We start from the raw sequence: 26231 nt of genomic DNA, 5'->3' as shown, positions 1-26231 counted from the left end.
ATAGTATATATAAAACAGTTCGTTAACACTACAATTTGAACATCAGAATTCCAGGATTTCCATAATTGATAAAAATCATTGACATATAGAGAACATTATATTAAACGAATACATTGACTTGTTTGAAAAAGGAATTAAATGGGTTACGAACCTTGTGTCTTGCATTGGGACTGGCACCGGCGTGGTAAGATCAATATCCGCGTCGATCTCCGAAATGTCATCAGTGAATCCATTTGGAAGCGCTTCGTTATTTGCATGGAATTTCGCATCTCTTTTTGCACGGTGACGACTGACAAGAAGTCGTCCAATTACCAGGCCCAGGAAAATTAAAATGCCGGCTGTGACCGACACTATGATGTACAGGTAGAACTTTTCTTGATTTTCTGTATAAAGCGAATCGAGTAAAATATAATAATGACATAGTTTAAGTATTTAACTAAAATTGAAATAAATTATGGGAGGTTCGGGAAGGTTCAAGTCGCATGCAAATTTGCTAAAAATTCTGTCTACTGTTCTAAATGCAATGCCAAACACAAATGCGCAATCCTTTAGACTGCAAATCTAATAAATGAAACGCTGTTTCGAGCATTGAAATGCACTACTGTGTTTTTCTACTATGGTCTTCAACTATCCTTCGCTTTTTTACATGATGCAAATAAATACGTTAAAAAGTTCATTATCTAGGCATACAACCATTTCTACAATTTTCAATCTTTTTCATTATTATTAAATCTCTTATTTGAAATACCATAAAAATAACTTCTTAACATTGTTTAACATATACCATATGGTACAAAAGGAAGAAATATTATCAATAGTCAGTATAAAGGATTATTACCTAATTCAGATACAGTAAATTATCGATCGCAATATCCCGATAATTAACTATTTTTCCAATATCTGATAAGAACGAATCCTCCCTTTACCGACATCTTCCCACACAATACCTTTCAATCGTCGATAAAGTAGAGTGAGAAAACAAAATCCAGTGAGTGAAATCCATAAAGTAGAGTTACCGACAGATCGAACGAGGAAAATGGTACAAAGTGTACCTCGATACTTACTCGATATAAACGAATAGGCATTGATCCATTCATTGATATATCCGACAACGACACGATCCTCTTCCGGAAAGGCGTAGACTACCGTGGTGCAATTAATTGGTGACATCGTACTGTTGGTAGTAACATCAGCCACATTGTTGTCAAACATAATCATCCCTTGCATAACTGTAGATGTTAGGGGCGAGTCTTTCGCTCCTATACCAACCGATTTAAACTTGTTCGTTCGTATGTCCACTGTGTATACGCGAGAAATATATGAATAGAGGAGATTGGTCCAGAAGAAATAAAAAAGGGTGAGAGAAGACAATGCACAAGTAATGCCAATAAGTTATATCGACCATTCGTATGGTTATTTACAAGAAGCCGACAATCTAGCTGAATCTTTACGCAAATGCGATAGAAATGATATCAAGAAAATTTAAATAGAGCGCACATCTTTTTATAACATAATATTTTGTTAAAAATATTTATAAAGTATTTATAAAAATTTATAAATATTTATATTTTATTTAAAACATTATATGTTGCAATCAGTATTTACATATGATTATCAGATTCGATTTCGCGAATAATACTGAAATGAAATTTAATACAAAGGTAATCGAATCGCGGTTAATTTATTTTACAGATAGCGTATTTCTTGGCAAGGCAACTGTGATTTATTCGTAGGTACGGATTATTTACATGAGTATTGGGAATAACATGATGTATAATGTAATCCTCCACCAAATTGTAATTGCGTCGTATTATTATGCATGTTGCGATCAATGCGAGTATACAAGGGTGCTGTGTAAGTGATGGAGCATACGTAGAAAATTTGTTATCAGAGAAAATATCGAGAAAAGTATACAGGATGAATTTACAAATTGGAAGCTGTACATTAAATAAAAGCTGGATTTTATTCAGGACACAACTCAATTTAATTTATTTAAAATTGTTTTTATAGTATACATCATTTAATAAATATTAAATGAAGTTCATGTGGCAGTTTCTAACGATATTTCGACGCGGTTATTGATTTCGGAACTAAACTCAATAGATTTTCTGCTTATGTGTGCATAGTAAGTTCTGTAATTACGATAGTTTATATTTAATTTTCCCGCTAGTTATGATGAGTTAAAATTTTTAATTGATATTTTCAATAATAATTTCGTCCTTTTTTACTTTTTTATATATTTCATGAAATGGTTGATTTCTGAATTTATTTTCTGGATGTTCCAAAAAAACTAAACTCATTTATATACATATTTGGAATAAACTGAATAAAATCTCGTGTATGACTTTAATACAAATTCTCAAAAAGAAATGACATATTCACCAACATACTATGTATTGAATAAAATACTAATTCTATGCAAGTTATATTGTCTTTAATGTATTATAAAATTGTATATTATAAATTGTTTATACATATATCGTCATATAAATTCTCTGATAAATATGTATAGTATAAATCCTCCTATCCAAGCCACTTTTTTCAAAGAATCAAACATATAAAATATGTAAAACCATATCCATCCCACTATTTCGATACTCTGATCTTAACATTCAGCAACCTTTAAGAACAACAAAATTCAACAATGATAAAATCCAACAATTTTTAGATCGTAAAACATAGAAATGGTATCTTTAATACTAAAGAATCCTTTCGTCAAATCCATCTTCTTCATTAAACCAATAAAGCTATATATTCATTCCATTATTCGCCATACAAATACTGCGATTATAAAGTTTAACAATCTTAAAGATGTAAAAAGTTGAACAGACATTAAACAAAGTTCGTTCGGTGTCTTTGTTGGACAATCGGAACTGGCCCGTAAAACGCGACGGGTTTTCCCTGACGTGGTGGGTTGAAATAACGGGCAACGAGAGTCCGGCGCGCGGGGAGTCCGTCGATAACCCGTTCGACGTGTCGTTCACCCCGTGTTTTTTACGGATCGATGGTCCGGTAAAGGAGATACTGATACTCCGCGCTTTCGACAGGTTTTCAGTGCTCAGACAGGCCGCGAACGGATATTTTTCAGAGAAGCCTCACGTTTCGTGAATGCCAATGGGAATGGAAATTCGAAGTTCGCGTATTATACATCAGCACACGGCGCGGAGGCTTTGTCACTCGCGCCGCAGGAATACGTGACATACACGTGGATTTCGTGATCGGTATGCATTGTGTCTAGGTAAGAACATCCACGAAGACGGCATGGCATCTCTACGTTCCTATCGGCGAGTGTCAAATTCGGGGGGTCGTGATTGTCGTGAGAATGATCCGGAAGCAGTGCGTGTCAAGTTATGCGTCGAATGCTCAAGATACAATGTTTCTTTTTAAAAAAAAAGATCTATGTTATATTTAATATGCGATCTATATATCTAAATATGTGAACTTTAAAAATGAAATGGAAATTGAACAATCGAATGTGAATTGACTTTTGAATATGATACTAAGTATTATCCCATGTTTAAATATTTTATCTATCATTGCGAAACAGCCACGGAAACTATATCTTTATTAATTTTTTGTGTCGTTTTTATTTTTCTTTGTTCAACTTAAAGTATTTCTTGGTGGAACTTTACTTACATGGTAAAAGTGAAAAATTATATATATATATAATTCCTCGATTAAGAAAAATAGAAAATAATAGCGACTTGAATTGATTTCTTCCAATAATAAATATTGTGTAAAAGAATTATCGAAATGGTGCCTGTTTTGCAATCGTATAATAGTCTGCAGCTATTTGCTGATTGATTTATAAAGGAATATGATTAGCGAAGATGAAAAATAAATAATTAAAAAGATGCAATTAATTCTAAATTCTAAATTACTAAATTTGAAAATATAAGAAATATTTGGATTTTTCGTTTCCAGTATTAAATCACTTTCAATATTCTAATAATCGAATGAAATTATACTGAAGCTCTTTAAACGTACGTATAAATAATGAAACGCAAACTTACGATTTTTACAAGCGACGAACCTGACGCCTCCTTTTATTTGATTTAGAAAACTAGGCACTTTATCGCGGTTCTTTGCCAGACCGTTTCGAGGAAACTGATTTACGCAAACGAGGTCTCTGTGCAGCGCTATTCTGTCGACGCGAGGAAATTTTAATGAGAATCAGCGAATAACCTACCGCGACATTTCGAATCGTCATCGATATGGTGAAGAAACCTGAGCCGAGCGTATACGTTTTGTTCACGATATTGATAGAATCAATATTTTTTCATGCTTTTGAACAATTAAATTGCGTCAAGCGCTATTTTTACACCGTATAATATATTTTCTTTGCATTGTATTTTAAAAGCGAATTCTTTTGTTTTTTCAGATCACGTTGCGATAAGAAGAAGAAAAATAAATGTTACTCAGGACATTTTCTGTAGATTCTTAATAAGAATAAAGAAAATATTCCATTTCCTCTAAAAAGTTTAGTGAAGTTAGTGAAAGCTCAGTTTCATATTATATATATATATATATATATATATATATATAATATGTATATATCTATATATATAATATCTATATATATATATATCTGAATTTAGGCAGTTAAATCCAGAAATTTCACCAGAATTTATACCTGTTTGCGATCAGACGATGTTCCGAAATTTCGAGATTCCTAATTAGCAACTTCCAGTGCTTAAAATTGGTCGATATCGGTTCAAGAGATATTTAAGTCTTACTTGAAGATACATCCATGTTCTATGTTTTTATTTAACACGAAACTAATAAATTTCAATAAAATCACTAAACATCATTTTCAATGAAACTGGCAACATTGGAAGTTTTATTAAAAATTTAGTGATTTCATCTATGCAACAACTTAATAAATTGTTTTAGAAATATGTTTCACTTAATTTGCAAATTATACTATTACCGCACTTCACTTCCCTTCGTGCTTGGAGCATCCAAAACTGAGACAATTTTGAAAGAAATTCTACGAAATCCCTGCACATTGCAATCATCCATTTTCACTGCGATTGATCTATCTCACGTCCACGAGCAGTTGAATATTTAGATATTTGCGGATTTCGCATAAATATCTACCTTAGTTTCTTTTATGGATTTATTATACTGTCCTATAATCTTATTGTCATTTGCGGCCAACATTAAGCAATATTTATTATAACAAATAATATTGATAGAATTATTATAGAGATAGGTAAGAGAAAACGTACATGTAGGAATCATATGATCATCAAGGTGATAAAAATGTATGAGCGCTAAGATAATAAAAAAGAAGTTTCAGATGAATTTATTCTTTGTCTGTTACTTCTTCGCTGTGCTATCTTAATATGTTTATTTCTTATAAAATTTGGTATATATTTCTATACTTTTAGGTGCGTATCAACCATTTGAGATTGATGATCATGAGATCAAAGCGATGCATGCGTGCTAATGATTTCAGTCTATTTACGTTTTCGGTTACCGATTTGCACAGTAACTTTATCAACATTATTTATTAATAAATATTTCTTATTTAATCCAAGAATAATATCAGATTATGGGATAACATAATAAATTCATTAAAAAAACTAATGTTTAATGTTTATGCAAAAGCCGCAAATACGTAAGTGTTCGAATATGTACGCACAGAAGAGTATGTAGACATATTACTTTCACTCACTTCTATTTAAAGATTCCCAGATCCAAACTTATACACGAGAAACAGTTCTTTAACTGCCACGCGATCAGCTTCGAAACTAAAATATTTGTTACTTTTTTCGCACAAAAATTTCCGGAGAATGATCTTTGCAGAAAGTTCGACGCAACCACGATACACATGAAACTATTCCGGTGACATACAGTAGGCAGACGTTTAAAACGCGAACGCTATCAGCACTTCTCGTGATTTGCACAGGCGGCCAGATAATATCGGTGTTTCGAATGTATTCTCAAATATTTGGTTATGTAACTGGGCTGGCGCGATAATCAGTGTCTAACTATAAGGTTTCGGACAGTCATTATTTAGCTTTTGTATGTTATAACTCATAACGTAAAGTTGAAGAAGGAATAATATGCATTATACATTACATATTAATTTTATAAAAGAATTGAAATGGTAAAAAAGTAAAAAGCAATTTTTTAATGAGAAAGAATTTAAGTATTTTGGAAAGAGTTATAAATGTTATATGGAATACCTAACTTATTTTAGCTTTTTAAGACTGTGACAAGATAAAGTTATAGAAAGATGATAATATATAAATAAATAAATCTGAATGACTCGATACATTTTTTAACATTTATTCTACGATGATATCTATAATTAATGTCGTAGATAATATAACAAAATTACTCTTCATTTTTATTCCTTGGAATTGTATTTCTCTAATCTTTTTCCCAATATAATTTTATTTACCTGTACAGACGACAAAATGAAGAAAGAACGTTGGGAATAGAAATCATGCAATTTTCAACATAAATGCAATTATTTACACAAGAGAATAAACAGCATGCACAGAAACTGGTGATATCTAGCAACCAATAGATTGAATTACGACAATAATAATTTAAAACAAAGAGATTATATATAATCCAATATGCCTGACAAATCAGAATCATTGTAATGTGCAATGAGTTAACTAGAAAGATTTCTATCATTCAAAAAGAAAATTTACATCGCAATGTGTTACAGATATTTTAATTTCTTTAACTTCATAAAATTATAGAATTTAAATGTAACAAAATAATGAGAAAAAAATTGTAAATTAAACATTATGTTAACACAACGTTGGTTCTCAATGGGTCTATTAGTATTTTACTGTTATGAAATTTGCGATATAAAACAATATATGTGCATGGTATAATGTTTTAATGAAATATGTAATAAACTACAACGTATTACCCAGCCTTTGCGTATATAAATTTTAATATTGTTTTAATAAACTCTCGCTTGTGAGGTTGCTAAATATCCGGAAGGTACAAGACGTGCTGTAGAAATTTTTCCTTTTATTAATCCGCACTGACATATGTACGTAAGCTAATTACAATTTATTAAATAATAAATCAAATAACGTAATTCATCTCGTGTACGAAACATTAGCTATAATAATGACAATATGTTGGTTTTATCAAACGTAATGTTCTCTCTTGAAAAAGATGAATTAATTATTCACAGGATTTCATTTTTTTCTCGTAATCCTTCATTCATTTTGGATGATTGTTCATATTGGAAAAGCTTTATAGTAAATCAAGATTTGAAGAAAAAGATATATAAGTATGTTTAATTAATAGTATCACACTATTGTTTGCCTATATGAATGGTATACAATTTAAATTTCCAAAAATGCATCTTATGAAAAATTATTTACCCCTTTACTGCTCTGACAGACAGTTCTAACATTAACATAGAAACATTTTAAAACATGAAATAAAAAATATGAAAGTGTGGCATGACTCAAATATAATTTCAATTCCAGGCAACCATTTAGTTTGCATTTTAGTTGACGGTTAACAAGGGATTAGCAGCCATTCTCGTGCGGGCACAAGAAATCCTGTAAAAAGGCTTGTCGCTTAACAGACCGCCGTTCAACTGATTCTCATTAATGGCATTTGAAACGCGTGGATATCGAGAACGGAAGCATCTGTATTAGTATGCTGTTACATTGACGATTGTTCCGTCACAAATTGGTCTGTCGGCCGCGATTCGCTATCAATACACGAGAAACTCTATGAACCCAATCTAATCTTGATTAGATCCATAGGAATGGCTTTGGAAATTTTGTTCTGCTTCGACATGCCGAATCTCAACGAGAAAATAGTGTAAGCGTGGAAGATATCGGCCAGTCGGACAAACAATTTTCGCGTTCGACAAGGTGTTGAACAAATTCCTAAACCCTCTTCGATTACGATAAACGTACGACATATATCGTTTTTAGATCTCGCGCTTGTGTATAGAGGTATTTTTGAAATTTATATAGATGTCCTTTATATATGGAGAAAGTGAATATATTAGGTTATCCGGAAAGTGTATTTCTTTTACAGACACGTCTTTTACAACGACGCATCTTTATACAAACATAAAACCTAATCTGTCAAACGTTATAATTTTTATCTTGATAAAACAAAATGGATCATACGTAATTCGATAAGATAATATAAAACGGAAAATGTTGTGCATCCATTATTTCCTTATAAAACGAAAGAAACTTTTCGGACGACTTAATATAATGGGCAAGAAACAATATGTTACGCGAATTTTATACTTTTGAATAAGAACAAAAACAATGAACTATTTTAAGCAAGTTCCGTTTAATTAATCTATATTATATAACGTTAAAAGATCAAAAATATAAATTGCTTGTTAATTTTCTATAATATTATATTCTGAACTCATAAGGTATCGTTTAAACACATTTTGGATTCTAATATTTCACGCAGTAATGTGAAACATCTATGTATGTAGAAATATTAAAATGCAATTGAACCATGTAATTACGTAATTCCGAATAGATGATCAAAGGTATCTCCAGAATTCCGCTGAACTGATTAAACATTTTGACCGCGTCGAAGTTTCGTTGTTTTACGATCAAACGTAACGTTGTTTTATTGGCAATAATGATGCCACGGTTTCGTCGCACGTAACGCGTCTCATTAGGAGATTTAATGGGTTATCGCTTGTTTTCCACAGCAATTTATGGATCAGGTTTAATTGTCCATCTATCGGTCACTTCTTTCCGGAAATTAAACTGTATCACGCGTTAATGCGATTGTTAATTAATACAGGATCATGAACGATCATCCGGCAAAATTGATACTCTTGACACGACCAATAAATCCACAGTTTATAACATAATTATTTATTTTACAATTCCTACAAAATTATCATGATCGTTTGACGCAAAAATATACATTTTTGAAGATTTCACTAAAATTTCCACGCCTGTTATGAAATTTATATTCATATGTGTGTGTCACTTTGCTTTTAAAATAGTTCAAAATTCAAAAGTTAAAATTAGAATTTCCATTCGAAATTTTATTGCACTGTATTTTACAGACATTTCTTTCGGAAAGAATTTGTGTTGAAAGTTACAAACATTTAGTACATTTTTAAAATTTAGATAATATTATATGAACTCTTTTTGAAACTCCTTTTTTGAAGAGCGGTTCAACAATAATTTGGTCGATAATAATGACCTATCATGTTATTAGATTATCATTTTAAATACAAAATAATGCTTGTACTTGAAACAATAATACGGGACGAAACGCTGCATTTCCAAATTGAAAACCATCATGGTAAATTGTTCCCATAACATTATGAAACGTCCATACATTACAATTGAAGACACCGATAATTGAAGCGGTCGCCACGTATAAAACGCAATTTATATGTATATACAATATAATAGAATGTTTTGCAAATGATATTATTACGACGTTTCCTATGTTTCAGCTTTTAGCTCATCAAACTGCAAATCGTAACGTAATGGCTGCTGCAGTGTAGATTACTTTTTAATTAATTTATTTAATTAATAGCATAATGAAATGATGAGTTTTACTTATAAAATATTTGCACCTTTATTGTGAAAATATCTTACACTTTTGGCGCGAGTTGTATGGAATGCCTAATTTTAAGTGCTCGTACAAAAAAAAAGTTGTAAAAATTTCTCTTCATGTTCTTCTTTCTTCTTCCGTGTATGATAACACAATTGAAAGGACAAAAGAATTCAAAGAAAAATTAAAAAGATTCGTATGGCATCTTCTATTTGTCTATTTATAGAGTCTATAGATTCATATAGGTCATAATGACAACATAAGAAATTCGTTCAAAAATAGAAGGATTCTCTGTTTAATACAAAGGAAGTTAATTGCAATATTCAGAAAATTGCCATAACAGCACTTCTTGTTACATTATTCCTGAATTAATAGTCATTAGATCGAGAGACAGTTCCATGTCTGTGTTTCTTCTTCGAGAAAAGAACTTTAAATGCAACCCTCCTGCTGGCAACTTCTCCAAGTTTATCGTCAATCTTGTCGCAACGGTATACAACTTCTGGCCGGAGGGTTTGAACTAACTTCCTGGCGACGCGCATCGAAACCGAGTCACCGGCGTTAGTTAGCTAATAAGTTTTTTGTCGAACATCTTCGCCATCACGGTGTGTATTTTGCGTCATTATCGAGAATGCTTTACGGACGATTTAAGCTAAAACTTTCGCGCTATAACACGGGTTCGATGATTTTCAATGGGATCATACAGGGTGAAAAGCTTACCGACAGGATCGGTTAAAATGGTTGAAGAATTATCTACTCGAATGATTTTGTTGCACGAACGAAGTTCATTTGGCAACGTGCTGAAAGTTTCAATATGTAACCTGATTTTCGAAAAATTTCTGACGTGTTAAATTGTGTCTTTGATGGTTAACGAATTGTGAAATGTAATTGTTTTAGAAGAATCACAAAAGAATTTCAGCACTATTTACTTTACAAATGAATAAATATATTGTTCGTTGTGTGTCAACTTTTGTTTAAATTTGTTATTTTTTTAATATAATTTTCTTAGTCATTTGAACTGCTATTGATGTAGGATATCGAGTATATTATTACACTATTAATAATTCTTGTTAATGTTATAAATTAGAGGAGGACGGTATATGCAACGAAAGTAAAAATATTTTTAACATGTGAAAATTGTTTATTTCCTTACTGGTTAAATCTCTATTATATATATAAAAATATCAATTTTCACTAAAAGAAATCACAAAATACTTCAAATATATTCAAATTATAAATAGAATTCAAGTTAGAAAATATTTTTCTTGTTTTCTTAAATACAATAAAATTATTTTGATTACAACATTAGGAATATGTTTTAAACCTTAATTAAATCTCTATTGTAATAAAATAAGTGTTTTGTCTAGCATTGGCATTCTTGATTTACTACAAAATAATATTGCGCGACACACACAACAATTCAGTGATGACCCAGACAGTGAATCAATTTATGGAAATTTCGCCAGTGTTAGTTATCTAATCGAAATGAAATTATGCCTGCAGCATATTAGTATACTCTCGTTACTATCTGTCAAATCTATCCCTCGTTACTCTCAAATTAGTTATCGATAGTTCAACGGGGCAGGTGCCGGGTTGGCACGAAAGCCAGTACGGCTTCCGGAAGGGATGTTCGACGATTGACGCGGTCAGACACGTGCGGGCACTCAAGGAGGACATGGTTTCCCGGGATGGCGTGGCGCTGGCGGTCTCCCTGGACATCGTCAATGCGTTCAACTCCATGCCGTGCGACAGGATAGTGGCGGCCCTGGAACACTTCGAGTTTCCCAGCTACCTCGTTCGGCTGATCCGCGCCTACCTCGACGACAAGTGGGTATGCTACGCCAGCAGGGAAGGGGAGGAAAGGCGGCCCGTCGAGTGCGGCGTACCGCAGAGCTCGGTGTTGGGGCCGATCCTGTGGACCATCGCGTACGGTGAGGTACTGCGCTGCCCGCTGCCTCCGGGCGCGGCCATGGTGTGTTACGCTGACGACACTTTGATCCTGGTCGGAGGTCGCGGGTGGCAAGAAACGTTGCGCATCGACGAAATCGCAACGGCCTGCGCGATTCGTACTCTGCGCGGACTGGGCCTGAGGGTCTCCACTGCGAAGTCGGGGGTCATCTGGTTCTACGACAAGAACAGGCGAGGGACTCCTCCGCCCGGTCTGAACATAAACATGGCAGGCAAAACCGTCGGGGGGGAGGGATCTGGCCGCGTCTCGCCCGTGGAAGCTTCGGGCGTTGGCACTCAAGAGGAGATACACCCACATGAGAGTATGGGACCCGGGAGAGGACTCGACTAAGCAGGCGGCCCCAAACGACCTAGGAACCGCCGAGGAGGACGCGTGGGACCAGTGGCGATCCCAGCTGATCAACGAGGGAGGCGAATATCGAGGCGCGGAGGCGGTCCTCCCAAATTGGGAGACATGGAGAAGCAGCCGCGGCCTCCTGCTAATCTACTGGATGACCCAGGTGCTCACGGGACACGGCGTGTTCGGCGAGTACCTGATAAAAATCGGACGGGAGACGACGGACATCGGGAGCTGTCCCGCTACACCCTGCAGCACGTCATAGGCGAGAGATTGACCCCCTCGGCGATCGTAGAAGCGATGCTGAACGGGCCGCAGGAATATGAGGCTGTCCGCCTCTTCTGCGAGCGAGTTATGCTCGCAAAGGAGCGAGCAAAAAGGGAAAGAAAGAGAATCTCTCACCCTTGTAGAATAACGCGATGGAAGGGGATGGCGGTCAGGCGACCTAGAGCCGCTTCATCGCAGTCCCAACGGACCGCGACTAGAAGGAGGATGGCGCTAGGGGCACCCCCCCCCCCCCGCCTAGCGCCAAATTCAACAGTCAGGGAATTTTTAAGACTGGCTCGAACAAGAGGACGCGGGAGGGAGGTGCAACGGAAAGATAATTCATAAGAGGTTCCTGGAGCACTCCTGTCATACGCGTAGGATGGTCATCGTGGAGTTTTAGTCAGTAAGAGTCCGACACTACTCTGCTGTTGCCGATTATTAGCAGCAGCGGAGTGTCCATGAGGATTTCTCCACGTGCAAAGAAAAAGTTATCAATAGTTCAATCTTCGATATAACGTCGATGTAAGTCTCAATTACCTGCAGGGTCATTACTTCTGAGAATAATTAAGCCTGGTCAGCGATAAAATTGAATGATATGCAATGGATAAATATAGAAATAAAAGAAACAGCCGAAAAACCCACTCTTTTACAATCTCCTATTTTTTTACGAAATTTATTCAACCGAATAAATTTAAGATTAAGATCAGATTCGCGTAAAAGATTATTAATCATATTAATTAATTCCTTAAAAATGACAAATATATTTCATCTCGCGTCATAACAAAAGCTAAATCGTTTATGTTCAAGGCCATTTTCTACTATTCTAGGCTTTCGAAAAATCCGAAAAGATTCTGAAATGTTTATCAATATTCTTTCAATAAAAGTAAAAATAATTTCAAAGTTTGAGATAAATATATGAAATTGGCGATTAAATATTATGAAACATTAATTCTTAAAAATATAAAGAATTTAAGAATATTACAAGCTTAAAACCGTACGTACGTTTCTTCGGTTATACAAATACATTTTCCTCCTCATGGCAATTAATGGGGCCGCGACGAATAAAAAGCAACGTGAAATGCGCGAAAACGAACGTTAAACGTGTAGCGAAATAATCCGGCGTGACAAACGTAATAACCAGAACGTGAAAGTATAATAACAAGGACCAGCTTGTTGGTATTCTTCGTGGAAATTCAACCGTATTTCCGTGCTATGTCGTAAAGTTTGCCGACGATCGCAAGCTCTTGCTAAGGGTGCAGGAATTCTAGCCCAAAGGGCTTGAAAGTTTGCGCAACTGCAACAGTTACAGTGCCAGATATTGATACCACAACAGCTGTTCGATAATTGCACCTTCATCGATCAAGTTGGACTTGCGCACAAATAAACAGAAGATTATCTCTAGACCTTTGTATTATAGTCCCCCTCAATTCGATTTACATATTAATTAAATTCATTATAAGAGAATCCTTTATATTTAATTTTTAGATAATATTGGTACTGTAAGATTTGTTTTATTTAGTTTCAATTTTTTGTCATTTCAAAATTTTTATATTATGTACAAATTTTATATTATATCTTATATTGTATATAGAACCATATGTGATTAGTTACCTTAAAATGTTATTAATAGAACAAATAATTCGTTATAACATATTTTAACGTAAGCAGCAAAAAGAAAATGGCTCAATTCAAAATGGAATTGGCAGTTGAAAGATTTGTGAATTTCAAGAGGAAATCGATTTTGAAAGGAACTACTTAATAAAAGATTAACGTTTACCGAGCATAGAACAAGGAAATTCTTTGGCAATGTGTAAACTTCCCGCACTCACGTTAAATTATTCACTTAACTGTTACGAGTTTTAGACTCGTGTTACCGGCAGACTTTTAGCTAGATTAAACAGTGAAAGTTTCAATGTTTAACTGTGTCATTGTTGAACGTGTGGTTCATAGAAATGATCCACTTAAGAAACAGCAAGTTGCACGCAACTTGCAACACTGTTTCCTTCTTTGTTCTGATTAAATTCTCTTTATATGTAACTTTTCTATCGCCATTTATTTTAAAACAGAGAAAGATATTCAGAAGAAATGGTAATAAATAAGTCTCAACACGTTTTCTTTCACACATTAATCAAGTTCATCTTATATAAACACACGTAACCAATAGAAACTTAGGATGACAAACAAAGAATAAGAATATCAATTCGACCCAATATAAAATTCAATTTCCAGCGTGCCACAATTTTTAACCCTCGTCGATGTCGAGTTGGGACGCGCGAAGCCAGCAAATTCATTTCGCGTATCGATCGTCGGAATTCAATTTTGTCCAAAGGGATCCGTTGGTCATTGACGAGTTCGACTTCGATTCCGGTTGAAAGCTAACAGAAAGGAGAGATCAATTATGAAGTTTGCTTATCTAATCGTCCGCGAGAGATTATGCGAACGGAAAGGATGCGCGTTTTCATCGAAAACTTTGCCAATATTTTCTTTGCCGGTGAAATGAAACGACAGGAGGTACCAGATCAAACTTCGTCAACAACATCTGATGGAAATGATACGATCGACTTTCCTGAGTGGCAGCATCCTGTCTCCCGTTGCCTTTAATTAACGACCAGTTACGACGCGTTATCGTGTCGGGTGTGTGTCTTCGGCCTAGTGTACCATCCTGTGACTTCTCTGTGATCTGTGACCCCGAGCTGGGCCCTGAAATAGGTCCACAAGGATGTGTGGGTGCTTTTAATTAGACAACTGAATTATTTGCACGAGTCAGTAACACAATGCTTGGTTGTGGGAAAAAGCGATCGTTAAAGCCCGCAGTCGAATGAACCATTCGTGGTACTGATTTTCGGAGTTTTACTTAAATGCGGATTCATGGTTGTTGTAGTGACACCGGAGATCTCGTGAGTAAAATCGTAATCACGCTCTGTAATTATAATTGCGTTTGGTTTTGTATGTGGTTCTGTGGGCCAATTTGCGTTGAGCAAATTAGGGGATGCGGAGTATGCAGACTTTAAAGGTAGACAGGTGAAATGTATGAATGGTTGGTTGGTTACTTAATTCTCTGTATGAGGATTTTTTTTTCACATGAGGAAGGAAAGTTATTTAATAGTGATTGATTATATAATTTTTCATTCTAACGAGAGAAGTAAGAACTAATGAATGCACTAAATGAATTATTCGATGATGAAGTAATAGAACAAGACGCGAAAAGAATATAATTTTTTAATGATATTTCAAGTATATCACATTATATGTTTTGTATGTGTCTTAATATGTACAAACGGTATTACATGTAAATGAAAAATATTATTATTGATTGTATTACTGTTGAAAGTGGCCTACCCAATTGGAACAAGTCGATTTTCCTTTCGATTATAATTGGAAAATTAAAAGAAAAATGAGTGGTTCAAAGTGATCTATAATATCTTTTACTGAAAATTTTATTGATTATAACTTCTTAAAATGTACGGTCGCTTTATAATAGTAATATAACAGTAATAGAATCTTTCACCATCCCAGAAAAATCATATACAAAATTAAGTGTAATAGAATTTTTGGAATAATTTAAATATTATTTTCCAACAAAAAATAATTAACTTTTCATAAGTAAATTTATCGGGGAAATTGTTCTTCAAAAATATTATCATAATCATACTTCTCAAGAACAAACCAAGCTTTGCATTTGTGTTTACCTACGCTTTCTTTAAATTATGCTTGTCCTCATTCTAATTTCTTTTGCACGATGTGTTATATTTTTTGAACTTGCTTTGTCGGCTAGTTATTCCTTTTATACTACGATTTCCTGAATACGCTGCGAATAGATTCGTTTTATTTGTACGTCCGCTCGATTTTTGGTTCACTTTTACGTTAGTTAGTTACTCTATCGCTTTATAAAAACTTTTCACCTACCTTTTCTCCCTTTCTTTCAATTAGTTTGCTTTCTACGCTGCGCCAACATCTTTCTCCCATTTTATTTCTTCCTTCCAACGTTATTCCTCTTTGTGTTGCCTCTTGTTTCTCGTCCATCGTTAGCTTTTCCTATTGATGTTGATGTATGTTTCGATGCGGCCTTTAGTTTATTTTCCTTTACTTCACCTTTCTGCAAAAGACTTCTTTCCTTTTTTCCTCTCGGATACCTTTCTTTCCCACAAATACTCGGTTTTCAAACTTCCGCTTCATCCATCCAACTTCTTCGAATTTCCTTAACAATTAAGCTCTTCTTTCATGATAATTAATCTTCTTTCGGGTACTTTATTCATTATATTTTCATCATCGGTTCTTTAATAAAAATTCTTCTCAAGTTTTTTACAATTACCTATTCATTTGCTAATTTCTCGATTCTTCAGCGAATCACAAACATCCGTGCAAAATGAGTAAAAAATTATTCTTTTTGTTTTATAACTATAGATCTGAAACGGAATTCTTCCACAACAATGTTCGATAAAGATTCCATTATAGGCAATACATTGTAAGATAAGGCTAATTAATCCTCGATCGGATAATATTTTCTTACTGAAAAAACCTTCCGACTGCGAATTTTCATGTTGATCTCTTTCTTCCATCCTTTATCTATTCTTCGCCCCCACTTTAATTCTAGTTTACAAAAGAAAAGGTATTTGGAGATCGAGCGAAATGTCGTTCTTCGATCGCTTTATTGCATTCAGCGTGTGATCAGGGTTGGCTGACTTCCCTGAGCGAAGAAAGAAAAAAAGAAAGTAACGTGTGTGTGTAGGTGAGTCGAGGCAAAGGTACGTCGATAATCCTTACTCGGCATGGGTGTCCTTTCATATTTTAACAAGGTCGAACAGAGAATTTTAGCAACTCCCGGCGTAGGTGGCGTTAAAGGGACCACGCTTCGAGAAAATTGGATTTTGAGGAGGTTTGATTGGATTAAGAGCGGCGACGATAGACACGCGTCATGAAAAGGTAATTTCGTTCACTCGGCTAATAAAACTGGCACGCTTTTCCACTCTTTTCTCTCAGAGTTGGTTACTCTTCTGTGCTTAACGAATGGATACCTGCGCCCTTGATATATTAGGCTAAGTTCTGTGCATTGATTCTCTGATAGTTGGGAACTTTTTCTTTTTAAGTGCTAGGATGTAGAATCTTCCAGACGCCAAATTAACCAACTCTATAAATTGAAATACAAAGAAAAAAATAATACAAATATTATTCATTGCCCTCATATGAAAAATAAATTCATAAAAATAAGTCCTTTTCTTTTTAGGAATTGAACACTATTCATATAAATAACGAAATTAGGAATAAACAAATTGACGCAGTTAAGGAACAAAAAGAAAAATGAAAAACTGTAACATTTGTCTATTTCACAATGAACTAATGAATATTGAAAAAGGTCTACAGAGAATTTTAGAAATTTTTTATACAAAATGCCGCAGAAAGAAATAATAATTATGACAGACAATAAAACCATCAGGGACCAACAACCTGGCAAACCGTAAAGACGAAACTTAATTAAACTCCAAATCGCGATGCTATATAGCTCTACGAAGTTTCTATTATACATAGAATGATCTCCGTTAATTTAGTTGTACAATGTCCCAGAATAAATCATTGATTCCTAGTGGTAGCTCTTTAATTATCCCTTTGCAAACAATTCGTACGTGGTACACGACTTTAACGATATCAGGTGAGTGGTGTGTCAAAGCGAGAAACTATTGTATCGTGCTAACACGATTAGTCTAGGATCTCATTTACGTTCAATACGCTAATATTACAGCAAACTCGCGAATTATTCAATTTGGTCCTATAGATGGACGCTTAAATAGCCAACAATGGTTTAGTCGTGATTGGTCTAATTAGTAAGGGATCTTCTAAAATTCTACCTATCAATTTTCATGTGGTGCTTTTGTTCTGTCACCTGACTCACTGCTCTGTTCAGACTTTCAAGAAACCCTCGAGCGGAAACTACTCAGAACTCTCTCTATCAGTTGGTCGATAGTTGTTATTGCCAATAACCTCTATAAATTTCTGATCAATACCGATCCTCTGAGATGAGAAATATTTTAAACTGTCGACACTGTTCTCTTTAGTATATTATTGAGTTTAAAGTGAAAATTCGAAATTTATTTTTAATAAATACTTTAATTATAATAAAATAATAATCATTAATATATTGTTTACATAATATAGTAAATTATATTAATATAATAATATTGATGTATTATTTCTAAATGCAAGTCGTATAGTTTTAAAATAAAGTAAAGTATATAATGAAAGATTAAGTTTTAAAAGTAGGTTGTCAAGTAATCGAATTCTATATCATGAATTGTGTTTCGTACTCAGACAGGAACCCCTTCAATAAATTAAGCCAAGTATTATTGAGGCCAGTTGCCTCGGCAGAAGCCTAATTTTCTCTAGACTGGAACATGTCCTCAAGGATTTCGATCCCCTATGTAGTGGGAAAGTTTGAGTGGAACGATTTGTTCCCTTTCTTTCAACCTCTAAGAAGTATTGGGTGGTTTGGAAGAACATCTAATCAATATAATTACACCAAAACATATATAGGAGGAGAAAAGAAATTAAATAAAAAAAAAACTAAAAATTCATTATTATAATAATTGAATTCTGTCATCGAAGCAATTTCAGAAATTGTCACAAACTAGGAGATAAAACAGCAGAGGGACGAATTCACTGACTCGAGTCCAACTTAATCACGATGACAAAAGTGGGATCGGTAATTTCGTGCGTTGTATTATACACGCCTCGGCGACCAACTCATTAAAGCCACGTAACCGGAACCCGGAATAGTGCTTCGAAAGCCAGCGCGGAAACTTAGAGAGCTTTCGTCCAAGAACAGTTCCGGGGACTCAACTGCAGCCTAGGTGTATGCACCTATAATTACGCGGCTCCTGGATGCGATACAGCTGGAGGCTTTCGCAGCGACCCTCGTCTCTTCCTGTGTTGATTATCTTCGAGTAAATCGAGTATCTCGCGAACGTCTTTCCCTTAGTTTTCAGCTCCTACCCCTACCGTTCCCATTACTACCTTTTCTTATTTAAAACGCTCTTCGAGTTTAAACCGAAAAACCACCGAGGGCATGCGTTTATTTGTTTCAAAAGTTCCTTTTTCTCGAATTGGATTGGGTTCAGAATATTTAACGTAGGACAAAAGGATTTTTAAAAATTAAGGTTTTTAATGTTTTATTCGACTGTAGTTTAGGAAGAAAAATAAAAATATATGGGGATAAAGTAGATAATTAATTTCTTAAGAGATTCAAATGAAGTAATATTTTGATGGATGTATGTGTAAAGGTAATGAATACATTACATACATTTAACAGTAGTAGTAATATACTATGAATAAGCAAGTAGATGCCGACTTGGTCAGAAACTATCTTGAATTAGGATTCAGTAACACAAACGAGCAATATACCAAGAAAGATAAGATAGCTTATCCTTTCTAGATATAATACATCACCATAAATTTGTGTATTCAACTTTATTCTAATTTATGTTTCAAAAGCTGTATTATGTGGGAGTTAAAGTGACAGCTTTATCAAAATCAGACAATTTCTAAGAAGAAAAGAATGCTCAGGAAGTTACAGTGAACAACAACTGATATATTTTTTCATTTATAAAAAATTTATCACACCTTTCATAAAGTAAAATATTTCATAACTAAAGTAGTCAAGTTAGTATTTTTTACGCAAAATATTTTAAAATATTTCTAAAAATTTAGAGGGGAATTTGAGACCTGTAATTTTACTTTAGTTCGCTGATCCTTGTCTTCTCTTTGTCTGACCACTTAGCTGTCAGAAATTATCTTGCGAAAAGTACTTCTATTTCACCGCTAAAGTTAATTAACATTTAACCACCAACCGTAGAAGCTACATAAATATGTGTCGTCTTGCAGATGTAATTACGTAATTCTGTAATAGAATGTGAACTCGTATTCTAGGTTCTACCACGTTCGTCCAAACCTTCTTTCTTAACATCGATTAAAATATTTGAAGTACATGTAATTGAAATTTGAAGCAGAAATTTAACAGACAATGAATAAATAAAAATAGGTTGATAGAATTCTGAATAGAGCTCTGACGATTTGATACATTTGAAGTTAAAGTCAAAGTTCAATTTGGTACAATTTGTCACTGTTGAGTTAAAATTGTACAAAAAATCTAAATAATCATTGTTACGTCGGTCGACTCTTTACCTAAACCAGGCTACACACTTCGGACAAGATGGCAACCAGATGTCTTCAGATCCTTACCGCGTACCCTCAATAGTCTCAAGTACCCTCATAAATCTCAGGAATTTTCTAGTTAAGGTCTTTCAGACCAAACAAATATTCTTTCACTGAATTGTTTTCTAAAGTTTATTATCCACCACGTGTTGACAGGAGAAAGTTGGTTTTTCTCACGTATAAGGCCTCCCACTAGCAACTTTATCTCGAGGGCGGTTAACATCCTTTCTCACCCACCACCATAGCAAATAACCAATTAACAACGAAGCCTATTTCCCTCACTCTCCTAGCCAAAATTGTCATCAACAAATCCGATGGTTCCGTGCGCTAGACACACGCATCCTTAGCTTTCCTCCGCCCCAGCATCGTCAGCGAACTTCACTGATTTTCCATCTTTCAGCCAACATCTTTTGACCAGGTTCCTACCTTTAGATCAGTCACTTACTTAACTTATACATACGCACCAGCCTAACTATCTTCTTTACAAAGTTGTTGGAATAAACTGTGATTTATAACTTGTTATATCAGTGTCATATTTAATTTAACTACCTCTATTATCCTAATTGAAATAGGGGATCAATCATTTCGTGGCATCGATTATCGAATCGTAACGGGAATTTACGACTCCCGTTGACGTGCTTCCTCGCGATCGCGTCTCTCCGTGAGTGGTCGAAACAATCATAAAAATATATGATTTTCAATATCGTTTAATTTGTTATGCAACAAAGAAAGTAGTTGGTCTATTAAAGATTTTATAAAAAATGCTCGTAATTTAAAACACATTTACATCAAATATGAAGTTTGTATTAAAAATAAAAGATGTCCTAAAACTCATGAATGTATACACATATATAACTCAATATTATACAGAATTAGGAGCGAATAATTAATCGAATTGATATAACGCATACTTCTGGAAAAGAAGCTTTGGTATTAAATCACATCAAACGAATTAGACAAAACAATAAATTTTTCTATAAATAAACTGGAGCGCGAGTTTCGTGAGTCCATGCTGCGCTGGGTGAAAGCATCAAAGCTAAACGTATTAAACGCAACTCTCCAACTAATGCGAAAAGTGGCTCGAGTACGAGGTTGTTTAATATGATATTCCAAAGACTCTCCCCATCGTGCAAATGTATTCAAATGAAATTAAACGAGTTACGAAGAAGTGGCTAAACGTGATAAAAAAGGCAGAACTCTTGGATAAAGGGATCGTCCCTTTTTCTTTTTTCTTTTATTTTTCTTTTTTCTCTCTCTTGTTCCCTAGTCTGCTCGAGCATCTGGAAAGAAAGTACCCGAAGCAAGGCAGAAAATTCGCGACTGGAAGCGTCCGAGTGAATAGAATTCCAATTAAAGCTTTCAAGACCCGCGAAAGAATCTTTGAAATTCAAGTTCCGTGATTCAATTTTGTCACACAATTCGTCTCAGCTGCTAGCTAATTAGAAATTTTCGAGGCTGAAACATTTCATATTTTCTCTTTCATTCGTGAACATGTTATAACATTTTACCTAATGTCCCACTGGACAAATTGTAAAATTAAAAATAAACAATATAATAAAAAAAAAAATTCGTGAACATAATACCATTCGCAGGGAATGTATTGGGACTTGAATTATTTTGTTCCCCATAACGACGCCGCTATAAAACTAAGATAATATGAATTTATTATAATAGTATGTTCAATAAGAATCTTTACTTTTTTCATCTAAATTTACGCAGTGATTATACTTCGTTTATATTTTAATTCAAATATTTAGTAATTTAAATTTAACCAAATATGAACAAATAAATTATGGTTAGAAACACTGTGCATTAAAAATATTGATTTTGAAACCTATGTATATCGATTAAATATTTCCTCCTTCTTTAACATCCCATGTAATATCACGTAAAATTGACAGTTATTCAACCTGCCAAAAATATCTTTGTTAAACAATCTTCAACATGCTAACCTTTTTAACAACCTATATAATACGATGTTAAAAATTATAATAAAATTCTCAATTATATAAACGGCTAATGTTATTTAAATATATGCACTTCAAGCAATATTTGTTTCTCTATTTCCTATTACCATAAATTTCAATCATAAAATATTCAAAAAGCACTAACCATTTTCCTCTTTAATGCCTCACACTTATCACTCAAGAAAATGGAGAAAATCAGCTAAACTATCATCGAACGAATCTAAACCGTCGAATGCATGCATCATTTCTCAGTAATTAACAAAATTCATTCGCTTCAATATTTTATTTCACTTTAATAAACTTCCTTCGATTCGAAGTTCTGCTCGTTTTCGCGAGCTGTTCCTTCAGTTCTATTCTTCCTTCATCCATCCCTTCGACGCTTTTTCCAGTGGTGACGCGAGCCCGTTTAAAGGAATCAGTGGACGGGAAATTAGCTCGGTGAAATCGCTTTCGAAGTTCCGAACAACGAGAGGCTCCCTTTGTCGGTGGTCCAATCGCCAACGTGGAACGGACCGTTTTATCTCGTTGAGTTTCTGCTTCACGACGACGTATTCGCTCGTTATCGCACCCTGGAGGATCATCGGGGGCACGCGTCGTCAGAAGATCGTCGTCGAATTAATTGGCCGAGCCAAACGATAAATATTTGAAATGAAATAGCACAGGATGAGGACGAGAATATCGCCGACACCTCGGCCGGGGTTGAGTAAATTTGCTTGATGATTAATTAAAGAGCGACGCTGACGGGTGGGTGCCTCGGTTCGAGTTATATAGTTATGTTTGGATTCCGTGTGGACCTAGTTTCCATATTTATTGGAACATGTATACAGATGGTTATAATTTGTGCGCTAATCACAAAGTAGAATAACAAAAATTCATTTGTTGATCGTAAGATTGACTGGCTGCGAATTATGGTGGTGTAAGAGAAATCGTCATAAATCTTAATTACCTTAGTTTAATCACTGTAATTTAAGAAAACAAAGTGTTAATTCAATGTAAATTCAATTGAACCACCCCTATTATCGTATTATCGTAACAGAAATCAGGGGATCGATCAGTTCGTGGCGTCGATTATCTAATCGTAACGGGAATTTACGATTCCCGTTGACGTGCTTTCTCGCGATCGCGTCTCTCCGCGAATGGTCGATTAAACACAAAGGCTCTACGAGAAGCTGCTGTACCAGACCATAAAACTCACTTCAATTATGTATACTTGCATCAAAGTCTATATAAATTACACAGACTCGATCAGTTCAAAAAACCACATATTTTAAATGTATCTCATTTGAATCCAGAAGGACCCTATTAGCCAAGACATGTTTTGTTACTTAACTAAACTTGAAAAAATTTTACACTATTTAAAAATATCCTGACTACAAATTCAAAGTCCGTGAAATCACGATTAAGAAACATACTCTCCTTGATCGTACGATTTTCTTTCGCTAAGACGAAACGTGGGGAAAAAGTTTCATGTGGGCAGACGAGGCACAAAGAAACGACGATTTTGTTCTGTCGGCTCATTATTAAAAGCCACGGTGTTGTGCACACGTCTCGTGACGTTCAAGTCGTGTTTCGTATGGAAGTTTTGTCGAGCAGGCCGAAAAACGAGAGACGAAAGCACTTAGGGAAAAATTCTAGTGTATCTCGTCGCGTATTGTTTACTCCGAGCGGGGGTGGCTCCGTACTTCTTTTTCAATTCACAGAGAAACGTATTCAACGCGAAACAAGAGGGGAAGGGTAATGCATCGGATCTTAATAACGTATGGATGGTGGCGTGATTGTCTGAATTAATTTGGAAATGCGCTGGTTATTCTATGGTACCCTATCGATGTGATCCCTGTGCTTGTGGATGTACAGATAGTTGTCACATAAGCTGGATGAATGTAGAAATTGTTTGTCGAAATATTGGGTTTCGTATAGGAGCAATTGTTGAAATTAGAATTGAACATCTATCAGCTTCGAATAACAGTGAGATTCTATATGTTGAAATATTAATTCCTTGACAGTTTAATATGATAGATGACTATGGCATTTGTAATACTATATTATTATTATGTTATTTATATGTTAGATATTATTATTCCACTTATAATATTCTTTTAAAAAAATTTATAAAATAACTTGTCATATGCATGTGGTATAATTGATATTTTTTAATTTTATATATATAATTTAAAACTACAAGATATATGTAATTAAAAGATTTATAGAAATTAATGATAATTTATTAATACTAGTTGAATAATTGTAACAAAGAGTTTGAGTAATTTATGATATCTGGAAAAAATTTTATTTTTAATGTTAGACTTTCTGTCTGAGTTCTCTGGCACTCGTTCGAACAGTAGTAGTAGCGTCCTATATTGGTCAGACATGGCGTCGAACTATTTCTGCCTGAAGTCTTCGCCATTCACTACTACTATTAGTAATGCCAGTCCACCAATGACACGTACCATGTTTCTGAAGTAATGGCAGCTACGCCATCCTGGACAACAGAGATCGACGTCTGCCAGATATCTCGTTTTCCAGCATCTGCCGAGTTTCAATGATAGTACATTGCAAGTCTTTGCAAGGAATTGAATATTTCTTCGCTCATACGTTGACGTAGAAAAGAGCGAAACCAATTAGCCTAAGTATATTCAAATGAAAAACGTATTTTTGCGAAAAATTTTAATTAACTCGCTCCGTGACTCTTTTAGTTTCATTTTTGAATATTGGCAGTGATGTTGTTCTTTCATTATCTTAAGTTATCGTATCAATGATTTCTTTGTTAGTATCATTTTTTTAGATAAAACGCTGAGAATGGTACAATAGTATACTTATTTTTCATTTTGCCAAATATTTCTAAGCAATTTTCTATAGAATTCATGGTTTTGAATGTGGATTAAAACGACACATACATAATGTAGACGTATTAAATATAACTGTACTTCAATTCCTGTAACTATTAATACACTGTATACTCGTGTATCTAAATACACTAAAATAGAAACCTCTATTTTCTTGTACATATTTAAATATTCATAATTTCCGATACCAATAAAATTTTTATTCACTTAGCATACTTAAAGTGGGCATAAATGGATGTTTTGATTATAAAATAAAGTTGATACATACTAACCGAGTTATAGAGAAAACTTACACTTTGTTTTGAAGACTTGATTACTTGCTTAAAATTAACACACATTTTGTGATTTATATACAAGAATGTGTATGCGGAGCAGATCATATAGCGGCAACAACCAGTAATTAATGGTATTTAATCCTAACTCAATTCTTCTGAAATAATATTATTCAAATTCCAGCACCACAAACTCATAAGAATACCTTGCGGCGACCTAGAAATCTAATTTATCATATCTCTATTACTCCCTCCTAAAATCAATCCAAGGAATCGACTTAAACGGAACGAAAGTCTACTAGAGAACTATTTCTTGAGACAGTTCGATTCATTTTCTTCACACAAAAGAACGATTCACCTTGACGATGGGGAATGTCTCATTCCATGCACGACAGCAAACAATGGTTGGCAATTATCAGAACGCAGAGGTTCACCGTTGACCGATCGTTGACCGGATTCCAGAAACCGTATCACGCTTTGAGCAACGACGCCTACTGCATCTGGACTCCTATTTTCGGTGGCCGCAACACGACGTGCGCCTCCCCAGTTTACAAATCCTACGCTATCGATTTCCTATTAGCATTGGGTAAACCGCTAACGTTATTAGCCAAAACTGGAAAGCGGGTAGTCGTGGACTAGCGTGGACCAAACACCGGTATAAGAGTTGTATATATACAGATATACATACACGTATATAAATCATAAAGCAACACGATATCGGTGTTACATTAACCTTAATTACGTTCGAGCGTTAATGTTCGCGTTGCTAACGACTTTGGTTACGCTAATGCTTCGCGTTTGTGCATGCGTATGCCATGTGTCAGTGCGG

The 26231-nt window shown here is 34.6% G+C and overlaps 1 protein-coding gene across 11 annotated transcripts in view; it reads right to left on the bottom strand.

Annotated features, from left to right (window-relative positions):
• Window positions 1–26231, bottom strand: part of LOC122565710 (protein eva-1) — a 328494-nt gene that overhangs the window by 8580 nt on the left and 293683 nt on the right. For 9 of the 11 annotated variants that reach the window (XM_043722242.1, XM_043722330.1, XM_043722160.1 and 6 more), the window contains 2 exons: window positions 1065–1298; window positions 152–383 (listed from right to left, as the gene is read on the bottom strand). In XM_043722242.1, the coding sequence (XP_043578177.1) occupies window positions 152–383; window positions 1065–1298 (466 nt within the window). The remainder of the gene's footprint in view (window positions 1–151; window positions 384–1064; window positions 1299–26231) is intronic. The other 2 variants (XM_043722658.1, XM_043722820.1) reach the window with 2 other exon arrangements.

The sequence above is a fragment of the Bombus pyrosoma genome, linkage group LG1 (genome assembly GCF_014825855.1).
Source record: "Bombus pyrosoma isolate SC7728 linkage group LG1, ASM1482585v1, whole genome shotgun sequence".
NCBI classification, from domain to species: Eukaryota; Metazoa; Arthropoda; class Insecta; order Hymenoptera; family Apidae; genus Bombus; species Bombus pyrosoma.
Note: the sequence above shows the minus strand (reverse complement) of the source record. Positions and strands in the feature narration are given on the sequence as shown.